This window comes from Hippocampus comes, unplaced genomic scaffold (genome assembly GCF_001891065.2).
Source record: "Hippocampus comes isolate QL1 unplaced genomic scaffold, H_comes_QL1_v1.1 scaffold14, whole genome shotgun sequence".
Lineage (NCBI taxonomy): Eukaryota > Metazoa > Chordata > Actinopteri > Syngnathiformes > Syngnathidae > Hippocampus > Hippocampus comes.
The window spans coordinates 1,989,153-2,011,088 of record NW_017805839.1 but is presented as its reverse complement, the minus strand read 5'-3'; the positions used below and the strand labels follow the sequence as shown (position 1 = coordinate 2,011,088).

General features: G+C 41.4%; 1 protein-coding gene across 2 annotated transcripts; it reads left to right on the top strand.

Annotated features, from left to right (window-relative positions):
* The first annotated feature begins 512 nt into the window (after nt 1–512).
* On the top strand, nt 513–21,109 carry pik3cd (phosphatidylinositol-4,5-bisphosphate 3-kinase, catalytic subunit delta). Of its 2 annotated transcripts, none has more exons than XM_019888010.1 (23): nt 513–745; nt 2,128–2,310; nt 4,001–4,229; nt 5,666–5,889; nt 6,076–6,252; nt 7,866–8,021; nt 9,554–9,640; nt 11,061–11,282; nt 12,759–12,855; nt 14,231–14,361; nt 14,439–14,489; nt 14,599–14,766; nt 15,057–15,178; nt 15,265–15,408; nt 15,482–15,581; nt 15,791–15,951; nt 17,207–17,316; nt 17,407–17,485; nt 17,572–17,739; nt 18,009–18,132; nt 19,082–19,227; nt 19,309–19,441; nt 19,525–21,109. In XM_019888010.1, the coding sequence occupies exons 2-23, from the start codon at nt 2,170–2,172 to the stop codon at nt 19,660–19,662; spliced, it is 3,108 nt and encodes a 1,035-aa protein (XP_019743569.1). In that variant the 5' UTR covers nt 513–745; nt 2,128–2,169; the 3' UTR covers nt 19,663–21,109. The 2 variants fall into 2 exon arrangements, with proteins under 2 accessions (XP_019743569.1, XP_019743568.1); XM_019888009.1 differs by having other exon boundaries at nt 514–745; nt 9,551–9,640.
* Nucleotides 21,110–21,936: the final 827 nt, after the last annotated feature.

Below are 21,936 nucleotides of genomic sequence, written 5' to 3'. Positions count from 1 at the left end.
GGAGCACATCAAGTAGAAGCATAAAAATCTCACTTGAACTAATACTGTTTGTGCCTAATGTAGGTCTATGCACAGTGTGTGTGAATTTGAACCTCAGCTTTAGATGCACTTGACATTCATCCTGACAGGCAGGTGGACTTTGTTCAATGGCACTTGGATGAGGAAACATGCTTAAAACATCTGCCTGAATAGCAACAATCCCCCCCTCAAATAATAGCTAATCATAATAATAATATTTAAAGTTTTTTTATGTGCGGTATAGTGAACTTCTGAAACTAGATAGACAGATAACATTTCATAAGAATGTGGAAATACTGATTCAGATACATTAAATAATGTTTTTGTTGTTGTTATTTATTTATTTATTGGCTTGATACACAGCATCGCTCTGAAGATTTTACGTTAGCTTGTTAGCTTGTTTTTTTTTTTTTTTTTTTTTTTTTTTTTTTTTTTTTTTTACGTTTGTTTTTGACGCGGAGGACAGCTGGACTTTTGTCAGACGGTCCCTTAACCGCGGGCACCTTCGCGGTAAAGCGCAGATACTCAGTCTGCGCGCTTGCCACATCCCAGCGTGGACGCGTTCCACGCGGTCGCCCACAGACTCTCGTCCACTTGGCGTGAACCCCACACAATGGCCGCAACGCTTCACGATGCGCAATTCGTGTCCTCGATGGCGGCATAGCAGCCTCCATCTTCTCCGTGGCAATCCTTGAAGGGGTCGATGAGCGGCGTGTAAGGCTCTCAGGCAAGTGTTTTCCACTCGTTCACACTAATCTCCGCAGACTGTCGTCATGATTAATACCAGACTCAATCTACAATTTCAGATGTTTCTCTCCCGAAAGTTTACTTCTCATTTGCTGTTTTAAAACTACAGTACAGTGTCATTCATGTTGCTTTATATGGCTCACACATTACAAGTGTCCCCTTACCAAAATCAATAGTGTAGAATTACTTTATGCTTGTCCTGACGTCGTAATTGATTCGTTGGAAGCGTACTATCGCGTTTCCAAAAAACACTTTTATTTCTGATGAATGTTGCAATAGCACGGTTTTCTCAGAAGCTTGATTGTCATGTGTTATTGACAAAACTGATTCAAATTCAAAAAGGATAAAAATATATAATGAGACCAGCGTTTCATCTGACTCATCTGATTTTATGTTTATGTTAATGGAGCAATCATTTCATTTCTATATGTTTTTAGTTTTCATTTCATAATTGATCACATTGCTCAGTTACTGTGTCATCATATTGTCAGTCCCATCGGTAAAGTATCTCAATAATATCATAGTCGATGACTATAGCGCTATGTCAGATTGATGGAAAAATATCTTTCATGACATGCAACTACTTTGAATAAGTGTCACCATAAGACTTGACTGTAGTGGTCAGCACGTCTCCTGACCGCACTGGGGTTCAGGGTTTCAATTTTGGTTCGCGCCTTTCTGTTTGGAGTTGGCATGCTCTCCCCATGCTTGCAAAATATTTCCTCCTTAAGAAAACATGCTTCTTATATTAATTTTGGACTAGGTTGACCTTGGATGTGAATGTGATTTTTTTTTTTTTTTTTTTTTTTGTCAGCTGTATATGTACCTTCCCTGCAATGCGTTGGCGACCACTTCAGGGTGTGCATCACCTCTCGCCCATTCACAGCATGCTGTGACCCTGAGAATTTGAGCTGTACAAAATGGAAAAATGGATGGATAATTATTTTTGGAATACCTCCTAATTCCATTTTTTTACACCATCAACCAGACATACCAGTTGTTGTGATACTACCAGTATTTTTGGAAAAATATTGCGATAGTATTGTATCATGAGTTACTGTGCCATATTCCCTCCTCGACACATGAAGAGCAATTCATTAGGTACACCTTTGCAAACAAGAACACTACAAAAGATAATATGGTAATGCTAAATTCCCGAGGAATTAGTAATGTAGTGGCGGTGTACACCTGCACTGCCACGCTGTTTCGATTGTCATTCCCTTTTTTTTTTTTTTTGTTCATGATCCTAAGCCACACGATATTAGAAAAAGCTGCATGTTATGACATTGAAACCGCACACGCACGCGGCAGTCGTAGCCATACTTTTTTTTAAGCATTTGCATTTTGTGTGGTGGTGAGCAGCGCGGAGGAGCTGGCCGTAAATGAGAGGCCGTCGTCAACAACATGCCCCCGGGGAAGTATGGGATGCAGGAGGAGTGGGAGCGGGAGGGCGAGCGAGGCATCAAGATGGACTTCCTGTTGCCCACTGGCATCTACCTCACATTCCCGGTGTCTCACAAGGACACCATCAAGAGCATCAAGACGGTATGAGCACTAAAAACAGTCCAGTATATGCAAGATTTCGGTTCGAGATGTCTAGGAAAAAAATCTAACTAGCTGAATCATCTCCATTGTCAACGTTAATTTTGGATATTACAGAAGCCACATTTCTCCTCGGCCGCTTCGCTGCCAATCTCCTTATGAATGTGAATGTGCTGTTTCCATGCCAACCACTCTGCCACCTCAGAGACAGTTTGATTTAGCTTTGTTTTTGTAATGATACTCTTGGAAGCTTTTAAGATAATTAAGAAATGACTCAATGGTTTTTTTTTTTTGTTTGTTATTTTTTTCATTTGTAAAAAGTGCTCCAGAAGTTTCCGGCTTGAAAAGTTGTTGATCCAGTTTTGGTTTCAGTGTTTTAGTAAGAATTTGTCATCTCTAGAATAAATATAAAATCTCCGTATTTTCTTCTGCATGTTTTAATCGCATTTTATTTACTATTTTAAGTTCTCGGTCCAAAAAAAAAAAAAGATCGGTTATGACATTTTGGATGAACTTCAGGACAGAAGAGCAGTTGTTGCCAGAAGATGCCACCGCTTAATTGTTGTTTTTTATAAAAACATACAGCAGAGTTTAAAATGATTTTCTCCTTGAGAAATTAAAATACTGACAATGATATATGAATTCAGTTAAAATAAAACGTGCCATTTTATTTGTTGCAAAGATTCCTGGATGTGGGGTAAGGAGTTTATCAAAAGGAAGGTCTTTATTTGTAAAAATATAGTCGAGACACCCCTTTTCATTTTTTTTTTTTTTTTTTTTTTTTTTTGAGAGGGGAAGTCAAAATAAACAACTGAAATTCTGTGTTGCACAAGTGTGCACACATCCTTGTAAATGGGAATGTGGCAGTGTTCAGAATGAACCAATCACAGTCAAACTCATGTGAAATGAGAGTCAGCACATACAAGCCACTATATAAAGGAGGACTTCAGGTTGATGCCAAATACATTTCAACCGTTCTAGATTTATGTTCTTGGCTTCTCCACCAATATTTTTGCCTTCATACAGAATCATGAAAATTTTGTACGAACACTGACTGCTAATTTGAACAGTTCATAATTCCTTGCCCCAATACAATGCCCCAGTTCGATCTGAAAAAAAAAAAAATGTCCCAAAGCATGATGCTGCCACCATCGTGCTTTGCTGTTGGTGTATAATGTTAACTTTTGGTGATGAGCAGGGTTGAGTTTTGGTAATCTCGGCCGAAAACTGCAACCTTGGTTTCACTGGGCCAAACAAAATCTCCCAAACCCAAGTTGGAAAAGATGAAAACAAAAAATATGATACATTGGAGGCAATCCCAGTTGATTTTTGGGTGAGCGGTGGGTACAGTCTGGATTGGTGCATAGCCAATAACGGGGTAGAATTAGATTTAGAATTTGTGCGAGGAAGCTGGCGTACCTGGAAAAAAACCCATGCAAGCACAAGTAGAACATGCAAAATCCAGAAAACAGGGCCGAAGATGAGATTCGGTTATGATATAATATGATGTACCGTATTGTAATGAATAGAATCTAGCCAATTATTAATTCATTTCTGTCACCCAAAGACAGCTCACCCATGATCTCAATGAAGACAAATACTCTGGAAAAATGATATTTACTGTCATATTCCAATTTGGATCTGAGTTGATGAGCGATTTGTTTCATTCTTTTATTTTTATTTTTTTTCCCAGATGGTTTGGGAAAATGCCAGAGAGGAGGCGTTGTTCATGGCGCTGGGTCATCCAGACGCCTACGTCTTCACTTGCATCAAGCAGACGGGCGAGAGGGAGGAGCTGGAGGAGGAGTCGAGGCGCATAAGTGACGTCCAGCCCTTCATGGGTGTTTTAAGGCTGGTGGCCAGGGAGGGCGACCGCGTTGAGAAACTCAACAACAGCCAAATCAGCTTTTTGATTGGCAAAGGTCAGCAAAAGTCACTTTCGAGGCCCATCTAGCTACCTGGTGATTGATAGTTGTTTTTGTGGCTAATTCAAAGCATCTACTGCATCTGTAATATTTTGTTTGTCTTGGGAGAACAGTAAAACACTTCAACACAAGGAGAACACTCACGCAGGAGCTGCTGTCGGCCACAGCTTACACACAGACACTCACACGTAGACCTACTTGCCGACGTCACCAGCCACCCTACCAGGCCGATAAAATTCACATTTTGGATGCTCGAGTGGAATTCCAAACCTGACAATTGTAGTTGCGGCGATCGTACCTTGTCTAAACCTAGAATAAAACATACCGTATTTTCCGCACTATAAGGCACTTCGGAGTATAAGGCACATTTTCAATGAATGGCCTATTTTAAAACTTTTTTCATGTATAGGGCGCACCGCATTATAAGGCACATAGGATAGAAGCTACAATAACGGCTGCGGTTACATTGTGCATCCATTAGATGGCGCTGCGCTAGAGGGAATACAGTACAATGCAGCTTTATTTATATAGAGCTTTCACAATCGTCGCTTTCACAACCGCCGCAGTTGTAACAAAGCGCTTTGCCAAACATTTAAAATACGACGTCCAAAAAAATCAGAATATTGATCCATATCTAAGGCGCATCAGTTTTATAAGGCGCACAATTTTTATGAGAAAAATTGAATGTTTTTAGGTATGGTTTATAGTGCAGAAAAATACATAGTGTAAGCATTTGTAAGGTCTACAATCTATGCGATGCTTCCACCAGCAGCATTTAGCGTAGTAGGTAGTGTTGACAAACAACGGCCGGAAGCATTGCAATACGATAACAGTAGTGGCACACTAGAAAAATCATGTTCAAGCTCCCAAACTCCCCATCTGTCTATGTCCATATTTACAACATCATCCAAGATGCAAGTGAAAAGCAGCCACATATGTGACAGCAGTACATGAACAATAAATACTATTCACTGTATAAACAATATACGGATGTTCATGTGAACAGCAGCAACAGCAGCCAGAACTATGTAGCAAAATATGTGTATCAATAAATACTCCGTATACGCTATGCATTGGGGTTGAGGACTCTGTCAAGGAAGGCTATAACGGAGCGCTTTGCTTTGATAGTGTCCCACATTGGGTGGGAGTCACAGAGCTGGCCGTCCTTATCAGGCTGTCCAGTTTGTCCCTGTCAGCAGCTGAGATGCTGCTGCGCCAGCAGACCACTCCCTGAAAAATAGGGCAGGGGGGGGCGCTGTTTAATCCGGATTGTTTTGGTATAATTGTGGTCTTATATTTGCCTTTTTATTTGTAGAACTACAGCAATTTAAATAAATAATAATGAAATACAGGGGTGACTGGGACGTTTCTTGACTTGTCTTGAAAGTCAGACAAAGCGGTTTGAACCAATGTTTTACGTTTGTTATTTTCAGGTCTGCATGAGTTTGATGCCCAGAAGAACCACGAGGTGAGTGAGTTTCGGACGAAGATACGAGCGTTCTGCGAGGAGAAGGCTCAACTGAGGCAGGCCTCCCCATGGCAACAGTGGATGGCGTACATGTACCCGTGTGACCTGGAGCCATGCTGCTCTTTGCCGATGTGCGGCAAGTCACAAAACACCAAGATCTTCATCAATATCCAGTTTGAGGCTTCTGATGTGAGTTCACATTGAATGCAGTTTGTATAGTGAAGACAGAAGCTGCAGATGAGAGCATTTACAGGGAAAGTAAGCTTCTGAGTAAATGTGAGCACCTATGCAATCCCCCTCCCACACCGCAAACTCCACTTTGCAAGTCGTCAAAATCGCAATGAGGAATAAGACGTCACTGTGAATTTGTCCTAGGAAAGCTTCATGGTGCAGCAGGAGCCACAGGACCTGCCGCTGGCTCTGATGAGGAGCGCCCTGAAGAAGAAGGCCACGGTCTTCCGCTCGCTGCGACAAGAGCCCGAGGATTACACCTTACAGGTCAACGGCCGGTGGGAGTTCATCTATGGGAGACACCCTTTGTGCCAGTTTAAAGTAAGTTAGTCATCATTTATTCATGCACGGGGCGCCCTGGTTAGCGCGTCGGCCTCACGGTGCAAAGGTGCAGGGTTCGATTCCGGCTCCGTCTGGAGTTTGCATGTTCCCCCCGTGCCTGCGTGGGTTTTCTCCGGGTACTCCAGTTTCCTCCCACATTCCAAAAACATGCGTGGTAGGTCAATGGAGGACTCAAAATTGTCCCTAGGTGTGAGTGTGAGCGCGGATGGTTGTCCGTCTCTGTGTGCCCTGCAATTGGCTGGCAACCGGTTCAGAATGCCCAAAGACAGCTGGGATAGGCTCCAGCACGCCCCGCGACCCTTGTGAGGATAAGCGGATCAGGAAATGGATGGATGGATGGATATTCATCATTCATGTCTTTCAAGAGGTTCACATGAAATAATGCAAATATATGACACCCTGATGTAATTAACTGGCCTTAAAATACACTTTGTAATGTACAGATGGCAGTCTGGCTTGGACTGGGTTTCCATGGCAACCTCTCACTTTAGAGGTCTGTACTAATATCAATATGATGTCACAATATTTGAAGAACTTTTATTATGAAATTGAGCAACTGTGTTTGGAGTTTGTTTTGATAGCTTGAATTATTGTGTTCTGTTGTCTTTTGTCATGTTCATGTTTTCCCAATACTCATGGTGGGCCTGACACTAACAGCAGCAAAGTAGCTTTAAATCGGTATTGTTAATACTCAGGCACTGTTTGCTTGATTGATTGGGCCAGTTGGTTAGTTTAATAAATGACACAAAATAAAATAGTGGATAATATTTGGCAAGTTTTGAGCGTGAGCTAATGTAGCATAAAGCTAATTTGAATATGCATCGGGCTAAACTGTGAAGTAAGATTTCTGTCGATATTGTCAAGATTTATGTCAATGTCAATATTGACACAAATGAAACCAAAACCTAATTTCAACCCATCTTCTTCCACTGATGTCAAATATTAATGTCAAACTGTAAATATTGTTGAACCATTCAAGGTTTTGTTGGCAGCGCAGTCCATTGATGCTACCTGCAGGCCTAACGCATATCAGTCCAGCGAACAGCACTGCAGGAAGCAACTGCATCCATTCAAGCCCTAATAAGATTTGGACTGCATTAACCGAGACGGCAAACAAACAGCCTCCCAAGCAGGAGTTAACCTGCGCTCCACGAAGCACGGAGGGTGAACTTTGAAAATAAAACATGTCTTCTTCTGTCTCCTGTCTGTCTTGTCCAATGTTACTGGTCATGTAACATTGGACAAGACAGACAGTATAATATTTCATGAGGTTTACGTTTTCGTCAATGTCAAGCATCAACGTACGCTATAAAATACGGTGTCACTTTTTTTTTTTTTTTTTAATGTTGGTTTTCTTGACATCCGCACGCATGAAACGTGCTGACGACTTTGACCCTCCTAGCTTTGCCTCGCCTATGGCACGCAATTCAAAAGGGATTTTTTTTTTGGGGGGGGGGGGGTCTAAGGTTTTAACAGCCGAACCGGTTGGCAGGGGAAGAGAACTTCTTTTTAAAGAACAAAAAACTATGTGTGTCTTCACAAGAAATACAAATGCAAAGTCACTGCTGTTCATGTCTTTTCTTTTCTCCCAGTACATTTTCTCTTGTCTGAGAACTGGCCAAAATCCTCATCTCACCATGGTGCACCACTCCACCATTAGCAAGTATCAAGAGGAGCACGGGCGGATGTGTAGTCAGGTGTGCAAGAGTCGCTCCTTGTCCAGACCTCCGCCTCTGCCTGTCAAGAAGGTAAGAGGTCAGCGGGCATTTGGTGTCTTTCACAAACACTTCTCAAACTCTTCCGGTCGTCGTCACAGTTGTTCCACCGGGACATCGCGGACTTTGGCACACTTGAAACGTGCTGAGCGTCACAATGTCAATGATTGACATTTGATGTCTTGCTTTGAAATGAGATGCAGACACCGGAAAGCAGGGAGTGGACAAACTGTCCTTGCATTTACAGTAGCAAGAGCATTGTCGTATTTGTTGCATTCATTTCACTTTATCTCATTTAGTAACTGGTCAATTGATTTATTGCAAAGTCAAACATTACAGATAGAGTGAATTAACATTTATTAATGTGATTGAACAGTTGGTTGATTAATTATAAATAATAATAAGAAGAAGAAGAAGAGAAGAATGAAGATAAATAATTATTGTTCTCTTAAAATAATAAATGTTACATTTGGTTAAGTGGTGTATTTTAAATAAACAAAGTATTATCAAAATATGCTATTTTACATATACAGACCCTCACGAGGGTTGCGGGGCGTGCTGGAGCCTATCCCAATTGTCTTCAGGCAGTAGGCGGGGTACACCCTGAACCGGTTGCCAGCCAATTGCAGGGCACACAGAGACAGACAACCATCTGCGCTCACACTCACACCTAGGGACAATTTTGAGTCCTCCATTGACCTACCACGCATGTTTTTGGAATGTGGGAGGAAACCAGACTACCTGGTGAAAACCCACGCACGCACGGGGTGAACATGCAAACTCCATACAAGAAGGCCGGAGCCGGAATCAAACCCTGCACCTCTGCACTGTGAGGCGGACGTGCTAAAAAGTCAACCACAATTGGTTATGATTCAAAACATTACGATTAATTTTTCTTTTAGTGTTAAAATAAACATTTTTGCCTTCTCTACAAATGGCTCATCTGCTTTAAAAATGAAATGTTCCCCTTAAGCACAACAGTCTGCCCGCCCCTGCTGAAACGTATGATGTGAAAGACGTGTCTTTTTTATATGACAAAAAAAAAAAACCTAAATAAAAATCACACGTTTGCGTTTGATTATCAAAGTGTACATTATAAAATGTAAGCGCAGCTAGTTCATCAGCCTCAATCATTACTGCCTCATCAGCCAGTGAAATAGATTTGTATCTGCCAGTCACACCCATTTGGCTTTTGGAACGGCAAACATGGCTGCCGTGTACAACAAGCTAGAAAGACACGCAGGGAGGAAATGACTCAAGCAGCAATTCCCAAGAATCCTGATATGCAGCTTATCCCATCAAATTAATTTCACCTCAGTTGACTCACAAATGCAAAGACGCCAAAAATATGCACTGCAAAGTCAAACGAAAGTGCAATATGGAGTTCTTCTGTTGCTTCTAGTTTCGACTCAGCATACGTTTTACTTGCTTCCATCTTTTGAAATACTGCTCAATAGGGAAATGTGGCAACATGGCATGCATGCTTTCTATGCAATATAATTGCACACAATGGAGACGTGAGAGGGAATAAATGTCCTTTCTCCTCTGACTCGCTCACGCAGCAGAATACATCCTCTTTGTGGTCCATCCATGAAACTTTCTACATCCACCTTGTGCAAGGCAGCCGAGTCAATGCGGATGAAAGAATGAAGGTAGGCGTGCGTCCAAGTAGGTTTTTTTTCTACCACGCTGTCCTCTCAATATCTCCATTTCGCTTGTACTAAATGACAGTTTGTCATCTCAATGACATGAGTAGGGGCCGCAGGGGGCAGGCGGGGTAGATTGGTTCAGACCACACGCTTCCCATAATTCATCATAGCGGTTGGTTAAAGTTTCAAAACAGGAAGTGGGGAGGGCCTATATCTGTTTTTGTAGATGCCTCATTCTGGGTTGCAGATTCTGAGAAAAACCCTCCCTCCCTCCCTTTCATTTCTATTGTTGACACATTTAGGGAGAGTGTCTTGTTTGAAGAAAAAGGGCACCTATCCTCATTCGGCAACACTGCGTAACTACTTTTTCGTATTTCCAGCCACAATATGCACAAGGGAATCCTGTTAATGGGTGACTGTGTGTCATCATATTGTACACTAACTCTGTTACCGTTTAGGCTACTTTGCCTTGTGTAAGTGCACTTCCAGCTGCTGCCTTATGACTCACGGTAAATGTGTCCCGTCGCATCATCATCAGTCATGTCAATTGTTGGCAGGGCAGATGCTTGAAAACACGCCCCTGGGGGAGAATAGACGCTCATACGTTTAGTCAATACACACATGGGCTATCTTGATTTGGCAAAGGGCAGGACATGAATGGTCGCACGATATTACATTTTGGCTCCGGTGGCCGTGTATTGAGGGGAAATGCAAAGTGCACACCCTTTGACTCATAGCCTGAGTGACACAGGAAACGCTTAATCATCTCGTCGAGCTTGTAAATCTTCCGCTGTCACAATAGCTTGCCTCCACGCTGCATGTCGTGCCCTCGTCCCCTGACCTTTGTGGACAAGTTGCTTCCAAAATGTTATCTGTATTTCCATATACTTTACAGTATTACAATACTACAGACTCTGAATTGTAACAGGTTACAGTGCTTTTCTTTAACAAAAAACATTTGTGGAATTCTAGTGCAGTAACTTTGATGAGCTGTAACAAGATAACAATTTTAAAAAATGCATAAATAGACTATCATTGTATTTCCTTTTTTTTTTTTAAACAAAATCAAACACCTACTACCTATTAGTTTTTGTATCAGCACAGATTAAAATCAGGTGCTATATTATATAAATAAATTCTATTTATTGTATATATTATATAAATAAATTATATACACACACACACACACACACACACACACACACACACACACACATACTATATAGCACTGCGAATGTTTTTTTTTTTTTTTAATCTGTCCAATAAGTGGACTTGACTGGGGATATGAGACAATGTCTGGTCATTTCACTCAAGAATGGAAATGGTTTAATATGACCAACATCTTAGTAATGATTTGTCAGTAAAGTGTTATTTTTGCATTACTCGTGTCTGTCCCCCATTCGTGTTTCTATGCCCCCACCAGCTCGTGGTGCAGGCTGGCCTCTTCCATGGCAGCGAGCTACTCTGTAAAGTGGTGACAAGCTCCGAGGTGGCCGTATGCTCTGAGCCGCTCTGGGACCAGAAGATGGAGTTTGAAATCAACGTGGCGGACCTGCCTCGCATGAGCCGCCTGTGCTTCGCCCTCTACGCCGTCTTCGACAAGGCCAAAAAGCCCAGAGGCACCAAAAAGAAGAATAAGAAAGTGGTGAGTTGTGATGAGAGTGAGAGTGCATTTGGGTGTCAAGATGAGCGTGTGTAAAGTGCATAGTCTGTGTTTATCCTACGTTGTGGTGGGGGGGTGCGGGGGTGTGTGTGTGTGTGTGTGTGTGTGTGTGTGTGTGTGTGTGTGTGTGTGTGTGTGTGTGTGTGTGCGTGCATGCATGCATGCATGTGTGTGCACGTGCGTGTACAGTATGTGTCAAGTTTTGCAAGTGTGTTCAGTGGCCAGGCTGTGGTTCACACTCCATCTGCTTCAGCTCTTTTATCTGTGCAGCACTCTAAGGAAGTCTGCAAATGTTTTCAAGGAATACTCAACTCATCTTCACACGCTTTAGTTTCACCCCCACCCACTGTCCTCTTTACGATTGAATTGACCTCCCATTTCTGGTAAATCGTCTGTAAAGAATCGTCAAACCGAGACACCCATCGTCCAGCCAAACTGTTCAGTCAATATAATTGCTTCCTATCCTTGTGAGGTGTTTAAGGCTGTTGCTTTATGGACCTGAGTCACACAGTCATAAAAGTTAAGTGTGAAACAAGGTGTTTCTCAAAAATGTCAGCGATATGAATCATTTTGTACACGTATTCAACAGATGGCAAATGTCCAAACATGTATCAGTCATATCTGTTCCCAGAGTTGCCAGTTACCGTGAAAAAGTAACTTGGTTACTTTACTGATGACTTGCTTTTAACCCTTTCATGCACAAGTAGTGATAACCTGTAACTTGATAAGCTGTCCACTGCAGTAACCGCTGTCCCTGGAACGGTTAAACATAATAAAGTTAGATTAAAAATTACTTTAATTATTACATTCAGCAGATACCGACGATACTGCTTAATATAACAATGGCACACGGATTTGACACTTCATTGGAAGTCTATTTTTAAGGGTGACATTCAAGAATAAAGTTTTTTTTTTAATAAATAAAGACCATCTCTTTTAACTTATGGTAATTATTATTATTATTATTATTATTTTTAAACGGTTTTCTGGATTTTACAAGGTTATGGAAAGTAACGCATTCGATTTATCGTCACTTGAAAATTTGCACATGCGTCTGGAACACAACTTATTTATACTTTACAATTCAGGATTTATAATTGACGATCAATGTATACTTTTTCACGTCAGTCTCAGAATTATACAGTACGATGAGACTTCCGCCTTCATTGACAGCGTAAGACCGCAACATGCTCAGTACGGTATGACAATTTCTCACAGCAGCAATTGTGATCGCCGCGTTGAGTGTGGGCCTCACAAACATGGTACAGTATTGGACTCAGGTAGCCTCACTTCTGCTTTCCGCAACACTTCTCTCTTCTGTTGCTTGGAAGAGAAGTCCCACAGACGTGTGCCAGAAAGACCAACGGAAGTAAAGCTAATTTCGGACATAGCGTAGACTGCACAACAGTGACTTTTAGATGAAATACAGTATAAATCGTGTTATGTGTGTTTTTCTAGGATTGTCCAATAGCCTGGGGGAACACCATGGTGTTTGACTATAAGGACCAGCTGAAGACTGACGAGGTTCTTTTGTCCACGTGGCCATCAGTTCCTGGTACTTTGAGCAATGTAGTGCACTCTTGTGACAACAAAGTTACAAATAGTTTTCTGCAGGTACTCATCCCGCATTACAAAAACATGCATGTTAGATTCAACGAGGACTCTTGAATTGTCCATATGTGTGAATGTGAGTGTGAAAGGTTGTTTATCTCTACGTGCCCTACGATGAGCTGCCAACTAGTCCAGGGCGTACACCGCCTTTTGTCTGTCAGTCAGCTGTGATAGGCTTCACCTCCCCACAAAATGAATGAGGACAAGCACTAAGGTAATAGGATGGATGATGGATGGATAGAAATAAGGGCGATATATTTATCTTCATGCACAGTCTGCTGCCATAAAATTGTGTTTAACTAAACAGCCAATGATCTAAGTCAGGGGTGTCAAACAAATTTTTTTCGCGGGCCAGATTTTAGTTAGTTTCCCTTGGAGGGCCGTAATGACTGAAACCATATGAAGAAGTCAACAATAACGGTTTATTCACCTATTGTTTAAGTTATTGTAATGAGAGGTTTGGTAACAAGAAAATGCTTACAGTATCACTCGTATTTATTACAAATGAGAATTTGAGATTTTAGCAAGCATCATGAAAGTTGACATTGTTGATTTGCTTTCGCGGGCCATATAAAATGATGTGGCGGGCCAGATCAGGCCCCCGAGCCTTGAGTTTGACACCTGTGATCTAAGTAATATTATAACTGTCAAACAAGTGAAAGTGAAACAGAGAAGGTAACCATTTACAGAAAACTAGTATGGAGTAAAATACTTGCAAGATGCCTGAAAAACATTTGGCAGGACAGGAAGTTGTTTGCAAAGCAAGACCGGCACCTGGTGGTATTTTATAGGTTGTGATATTGCCCGGATTAGCATGTGTTTTATGTGTCTACAGGCAGCGTATGAGCAGTACGGTACGTAAAGTTTCAGTAACTGGATGTCAACATCTATCTTTTGGTAACTACTTGGCGACACAGACAGACAAATACTTTTCACACTCACATCTATGGACAATTTAGAGCAGGGGTGCCCAACCTTTTCTAATTCAAGATCAACTTTTCCAAGTAGAAAACCTCCTGCGGTCGATTTAGTCTTCAATGAAACTAACATGCATGTTTTGAGAATGTGGCAGAAAGCATACGTAAGGATTGGTGAAAACATGCAAATTGCGCAAGGAATTGCCAAAACTGAAATTCAACCCAGAATCTTAGAACGGTGAAGCAGGCTAGCCACTAAGGAACTCTGTTAATTGTAAATGTCAATTTTTTTTACGTCTTATTGACGTATGCGTCAAATAACGCGCTGTCCATTGCAGTAGCTAGAAAATGCAATCATTCAAAAAGCAATCAAAGACATCCCACGTGACATTTTTCTCACAGATGACAAAAGTGACCTGTTGAACCCGATGGGAACAGTTGAGAAGAATCCCAATGTCGACAGTGCAGCTGGGCTCCTCATTCGCTTCCCGAACATCAGGCCCTATCCTCTTTACTATCCTCCGCTAGACAAGGTGCGCATGATCAAAAACGCTGGGCATTCCACTTCAAGTGTTTTGCATCCGGTCAATTTAACTGATCTCCCTTCCAGATAAGTGCCATGGAGACAAATGGGGATACAGCTGTCACGACAAAAGAAGAGGTTAACATCACCATAATTCACGTTTTACAGCTGACATCTGCGATACGTGAAAGTAATTTCGCTTCTCATTTATTTTTTCCGCTTCATCGCATGATCTCGCTCTCTGCAGAACATAAAGCTGAAAGAAATAATGGACAACAAAAACTACACCGAATGCTTCGAGGACGAGAAGGAGCTGTTGTGGAAGCTCCGCACGGAAGTCCGAGATCATTATCCCGAAAATCTTTCCAAGCTGCTCCTCATCACCAAGTGGAATAAGAGAGAGGATGTCATACAGGTAACAGAGATTGGTTTGGGATCACTTCATTTTGTCAATAAAGTAGCACGATAAACTACAAGCAGATCAGATGAGATTTGAGAAAACTAACACGTGAAGCGTGTTGCATCTAGTTTCAATGTTTTGAAGTTCAAACTCATTTTTTGAATGAGATTAAATTTACCAATATGTTTAGAATTTTGATCATATTTCACTGCGTTCCACTTGTGTGGCAAAAAAAAAAAAAAACGATTTGAATCGAAAATACATGGAGATACATATCAGTTCGTCTTTTTTTTTTTTTTTTTTAGATGGTGAGTCTTCTGAGAAACTGGCCAGAGCTTCCTGCCATCCCCGCCTTGGAGCTCTTAGATTACAGTTTTCCAGACCCCGCGGTCCGTTCTTTCACCATAAGATGCCTAAGGAAGCTCAGGTAGTCAAATTTGTGTTCATATTATTACTCATCTTTCATGTATGAAGAACGCAGTCGTTTGCAACACACACATTCTCTGCCCGCAGCGATGACGAGCTACTGCAGTATTTAATCCAGCTGGTCCAGGTCCTGAAATACGAGTCCTACCTCGACTGTGACCTCACGACGTTCCTGCTGGAGAGGGCTTTATTCAACAGGAGGATAGGGCACTTTCTCTTTTGGCACCTCCGGTGAGGCGCGGCCCAGCAGCAAACGGAAACGTGCGTCTGGTCTTGATAACTGAACATTGTGTCTTGAATTCAGGTCAGAGATCCACGTTCCATCTGTCAGCTTAAGGTTTGGCCTGATTCTTGAGGCCTATTGCAGGGGTAACATTCACCACATCAAACTCTTAACCAAACAGGTACTCCGCTTATATTTAATACTTAATATTACTCATGACCTTTATACAGTTTAAAACAGTAACTACCGTAGTTTTAGGTAACGCATTCCATTTATAAAGAAACCCAACACCGGTGCCAACATACACACCTTGAAAAGATGCACAAAGAAACAGATAACCCACCGGGTAAAGGTTCAGATATCCGTATTTTGCCCCTCTCCCATGTTCAGAACGAGGCTCAAGGCAAAATGAAGGTCCTGAGTGACTTCATCAAATCGGGTTCCCAGAAAGTGAATGCTGAGGACCTGAAGCTGTTTATCAGACAGGAGTCGGATGCTTTCTCCAACCTGCTGTCACCACTCAACCCCAGCGTCATCCTCGCTGAAATCTGGTTAGAGTCACACACACAGTATACTGTATTTTCTGCACTATAAATTGGCCTATTTTAAAGCAGTTTTCTTATATAGCGTGCACCGCATTATAAGGTAGTAGTGACTGCGGTTGCGCTATGCATCCACTAGATGGAGCTACGCTAAAGGAATACAATACAATACACCTTTATTTATGTAGAACCCTCACAACCGCTGCAGCTGTAACAAACCCATGAAAAATGGTCACAAACACGGACATATAAATACAAATGGCATTACAAAACAATAAATGAAAGACAAAGGTTAAGAAGACAATTGATTCACATAAAAAGGCACACAAATTTCGTGGGCTCACATCCATAAGGGGCTAAATATCCTTGGATGTCTTGCTTGTCTCCTTCCTTCGTATAGTCAGTAGTTAACTATGCTTTTGGTATTATCTTCGTGTTCATTATGGCTGCGCTGAGCTCACAAATTAGTTGTCTGAGTGTGTGTTGGCGAATGCACATGTCAATTAGTGTCGGGGAGAATCCTTTTAGGTTACAATTGGTTCCTGATAATAATCACCACTCGATGGAATAGGAACAATAACAGGGAAACAACTCAATCGGAAATATAAAGACACTGTTAACACCATATATAAGGTGCATCGGATCATAGGGCGCCCTGTCGGCTTTTGGGAAAATTGAATGCTTGTAGGTGCGCCTTATAGTGCGGAAAATACGGTCATCTAATAATGTTTGAGTTCGTGTTGTTGTAGGTTGCAGTACTCTTTCTTAATGATAGGTACACAACAGAGCCTTACCATCTGTGTAAAGGCGGAATATGTGATTCAGGTTTGACACTCTGGGGGTGCACCTCCTGTTGTATCCGGTGGGTGCAACAAGCCTACTGACCAAAAAAAAAACAGCATGCACAAACCTCACAGGCCGTGTTGACTAATAAATATAATTATCCCATGAAGAGCAGTCAATAAGAAATGCAGCCATCTACAGTATGCAAAAAAATATATATATATCGTACGTATCTTGGAGGAGTCAATCGTCAGAACACAAACACAATAAATGATGCCACGTGGCTGAAGCCAAGTGATTGACAGGCAACGAATCTAGGGGGCAGTGTGCCTTTCGCCCAGCATCAACTGAGATTGTTACTGATAGAGTAGATTCCGCTTTGTTATGGATGCCTCCACCATTCACTGTATACTTGAACGATTTGATCTCTGCCCCAGGATTTCAAAAGTTGTGTGCTCATCGCAAGTGTTTTCTGTTGTAGTGTAGACAAGTGCAGATTTATGGATTCTAAGATGAAACCACTCTGGTTGATGTACAAGAATCCCTGGACTCAAGGGGACATGATGGGCATCATCTTCAAGAATGGTGATGGTGAGTTACACACACGCACACACACACAATGGATTATATGATGAATGAGAAGAACGACCCATGAAATGATGCCACTCCTTCATTGTGTAGATCTTCGGCAAGACATGTTGACCCTGCAAATGATCCAGCTCATGGAGAATTTGTGGAAGAAAGAAGGACTGGATCTCAGGTAGGGACCAAGAGGGATTATTTATAGTCCTGCACAGCATCCCCTGGGAAACACTGGACTTATCTGATCCTGTCTTTTGAGAACAGGATGATCCCATATGGCTGCTTATCCACTGGGAACAAGATGGGCTTTATTGAGGTGGTGAAGAACTCAGACACCATTGCCAATATTCAACGAAACAACAGCAACAGTGCGGCAACTGCTGCCTTTAACAAAGATGCCCTGCTCAACTGGCTCAAATCCAAGAATCCAGAGTGAGTATGCGGAAAACGTCCCCCCCCCTTCCCCAACAGGACGTTTAGCTGAGGAATTTCCGAAATTTCTGGGGGGACTGACTGAGGATTCAGGGGAATCAAATCCCAGTTTATCGACACTGCATCATTTATAATGATGAAACATTTGATTTGAGAATAGTTATTTGCTCCCAAAAAAAATATATAATTTTAATTAAATGAACATAAACATTTTAAGGGCCCCCTAGAAAATAAGGAACCGACTCGTTCTTACTGCTTTTCTTCATCAGAGACAAACTGGAACAAGCAATCGAGGAGTTTACGCTGTCTTGTGCTGGCTCATGTGTCGCTACGTACATCTTGGGCATTGGAGACCGTCACAATGATAATATTATGATCCGGGAAAATGGACAGGTGAGATGTACATCTTGCATTTTCCATCTCGACGAATGCAAGGCATGAAATCTGCCACAAGAGGGCGAGGGCGTCATTTCTAATCTTGAACTAGAGGAGGATGCACGAGAACAGGGCTCACCAACCTTTTGGAAAGTGAGAGCTCCTTCTTAGTTACTGCGTTATTTTATACAATTGATGGATGAAGGATGGATATCACTAATAATTATATTATTTACGTTAGGACAATTTTAATGATTTCTCACTGTAAATAAAACACAATTTCTATACATCTTTGCAGGTTGTTTACATTTTCAAATGATTACTTCGAGAGCAGTGGTTCTTAACCTGGGTTCGATTGAACCCCAGGGGTTCGGTGAATCGGTCTCAGGGGTTCGACGGAGCCTCTGCCATGGAGGTTAAGGCACACCCGACTCGACATGTCAGTTAGTTCTGACACGCCCGCTTGGCCTTCACTGGCTGGTTCATTTTGTGCACAATTAAAAAAATGTATACTTATGTCTGGAAATTTTGTTTAGGGTTTTTTTTTCGGTTTTTAATAAATGCGTTTTTTTTTATGTCTTGATTTTGAAAAAAAAAAAATTGTATTTTTATTTTTCACTAATGAAGGGTTCGGTGAATGTGCATATGAACTGGTTGGGTTTGGTACCTCTAACAAGGTTAACAACCACTGTTCTAGAGCATTCCTAGAAAATCACAATGTCCCATCACTGACGAGCTATTTTAGAGCAGATCCGTAGGCTAGTTACTGGGGGCTAACTTGTATCCGTGAGCACCACGACAGTTCCGCAATTTACTGGATATTATATTATTGGTTGATCATATTAATAGTAATCCTTCTCACAGAAAACTTGGATTGCATTGATTCCTCTTGGATTACTTAATAGAATGTGATTGTTTAAACTCTCGAGTGTCACCACAGCATGTGACTGCTCTGCTGTTTTTTTAGCTATTTCACATCGACTTTGGACATTTCCTGGGCAACTTCAAGCGCAAACTGGGCATCAACAGGGAACGTGTGCCTTTTATTTTGACATACGACTTTGTCCATGTGATCCAACAAGGACGGACAAACAACAGTGAGAAGTTTGAGAGGTACACCATTTTTTTAGGAAGTCTGTATATTCACAAGGATTTCTTGGGATTTGTGACAGAACATTGCATCCCTGTTTTCAGGTTCAGGGAATACTGCGAGCGGGCTTATAAGATCCTGTGTCGGAACGGGACGCTGTTTGTCAACCTCTTTGCGATGATGAAGGCAGCTGGACTGCCCGAACTCTCTTCCTTCAAGGATATTCAGTACCTAAAGGCATGCACAAATAATACCAATCACAGCGAGTGGGTGGAAGGAAATCTTATCATGATGACATGTTTTGTTGTTTTTCCCAACAGGACTCTTTAGCTTTGGGCAAAACAGAGGAAGAGGCACTGAAGAGTTTCAAAGTGAAGTTCAATGAGGCTCTGCGAGAAAGCTGGAAGACCAAGGTCAACTGGATGATGCACTCTCTGGCCAAAGATAACAGACCATAAAGGAGATACCGAGCAGAACTAAAATGACAACGTCGCGGACCGAAAAAGGCAAGAGAACACAATCGGACGTATCATTTTACAAATGGCATTCGATGACTGTTTACAAGTGGTTGCCCCATTCGTAAGAAGCAATTATGGCAACCGAAGACAATGGAATGATGGTGGAGCCATAGATGAGTGGTCGTCTGAAATATAAGTTAACCACAACGTTGCACTATACAATGTACACCGTCTTTTTGGGACGAGAGTAATGATGTGATCAGATTTGATGTATTTTTATTTTGTGTCATGTTAAACACCTGTACAAACATATTTTTCAAGGTGTTTTACAGCTACAGGATATAAGTTCCTATGCAGTATGTTGCCTTTGCAGTGCCAGTAGTTGGGAAAATTTGTTAACGGTGTAATTGATTCGTCCGACACTGACGTCTTTTAGTTTCTGTGAATCCGATTCTGTTGCAGTTTCATTTGAAAAAAAAGTTCATTAATATGATTACTGAATGTATTTTTTTATTCTTAGGTGCTAAAGACAGGGATTAGCTTGTTGGTTGTGACTGATGAGACATGACAGCAAAAAACATACTTTCACATGTCACTTCATCAAATAGGGAAGGATGAAAGCTTTGATTTTTAATGGGATGCAGTATTCGGTGCCTGATTTCATTTCTTTTTTTCCGATAATGAAGTATCATTTTGACTATTTTTATGACAGACATGTCAGATGACATCCCAGAGATCGTGTCCGTGCTGTCAAACATTTTACTATTTGACTACTATATGTAACCCTCCGCACAATTTCCCTTTTTTTGTTGTTTTGGTTTTTTTTCACTTCATTGTTCCATTTGATTGTATTTCTATCTTGCTTCATGTGCTCTGTACCCTGTTTCAGCCCAGGCCATCCTATTTGCAGGTGCTTGCATGTTTTTTTTTTTCTCCCCAGCTATTTCGACTTCCCCTGACATTCCACTTTGGTTAATTGAAGACTCTAAATTGTTGACTGGTGTGATTGTAAATGATTGTTTGTTTAGGTGTCCGCTGCGATTGAGTGGCGCTCAGTGCAGGGTGCACCCCGCCTCTCAAACTCAGTTAGGCTCTCGCACACCTGCAACCCTAATGAGGATAAGAACTATAGAAAATGGATGGCTTTATTTTGGGAATGTTGTATGAAAATGTATATTTTGTATTTGAATCTGTAGTTTAAACGCATAGGCAATTTCTATGACATGTATATTATATTGTAATTTGCAGCACACACCAATTTTATACTATGTATTTACTATACTATATATTTCAGCCTAATTACTGATATACTACATTTACTCATGTGTCATGTCTTTGTTTGTCATAGTTGCTTGTTATTGCAATACTAGCGTAGCTCATACTACTGGAGACAAATTTCCTGTTTTACATACTTGTCCAATAAAGATGATTAGATTATTCTGATGAACATACTCCTGTAGTCACCGATGGCGTCATGGTACACTGCCCTGACTTCAGCGCAGGCAGCATGGGTTCAATCCCCAATCCTCAGTGATGGTGTAAATGTAATCTTGAGTTGCTGTTTCAATGTGTCATGTGATTGAGTGCCAACCATTCAAAACTGTAAACCCAAACAGTCGTGAAGGAGGCTCATTGTGGTTTTATTGCTGTTGTGCTTATCCTCATTATAATTGTGGGTGGCCTATCCTAAAATGGGTATGGGTAAAAGGCAAGACTAGTCACCGCGGTCAGTGACAGGGCACATACAGACAAACAAGCATTCACACACAAATCCACACGTATGGACAATCTAGCAGCTTTAATTGATCAAAGAATGATGTTTTGGAATTTGGAAGGAACCCCTAAAGAAAGTCAGACAAGCACTGGGAGAACATGCACACTTCCCGCAGAGCTGAAATTCATTTCTAAGAATTGTGAGGCAGACATGCTAACCACTTTTACCACTGTGCTGTCTGGGGGTTTAAAAAAAAAGGAAAAATATCCATCCATATTGTTGTGTGTCAATGAGCTGTTGGCTCTGCCAAGGGGCACCAAACTTTTTTTTTTTTTTTTTTAATTGAGAGCTTTTTCTTGAGTACTGATAAGTATGAAGGTCTGGTCAAAGCAAATGTACTTCAATTACCTTCATGTACTATTAACAATCACAACAATGTGGTCCTTGGGTGTGCCCTGCAGCCGAAATATCCTCGAAATATAGGCGGAGATTTTTGAAAAAAAAAAATAATAAAGTAACAAAGATTTTCATGCCTCTTGACGTTAAATAATCATAATTCA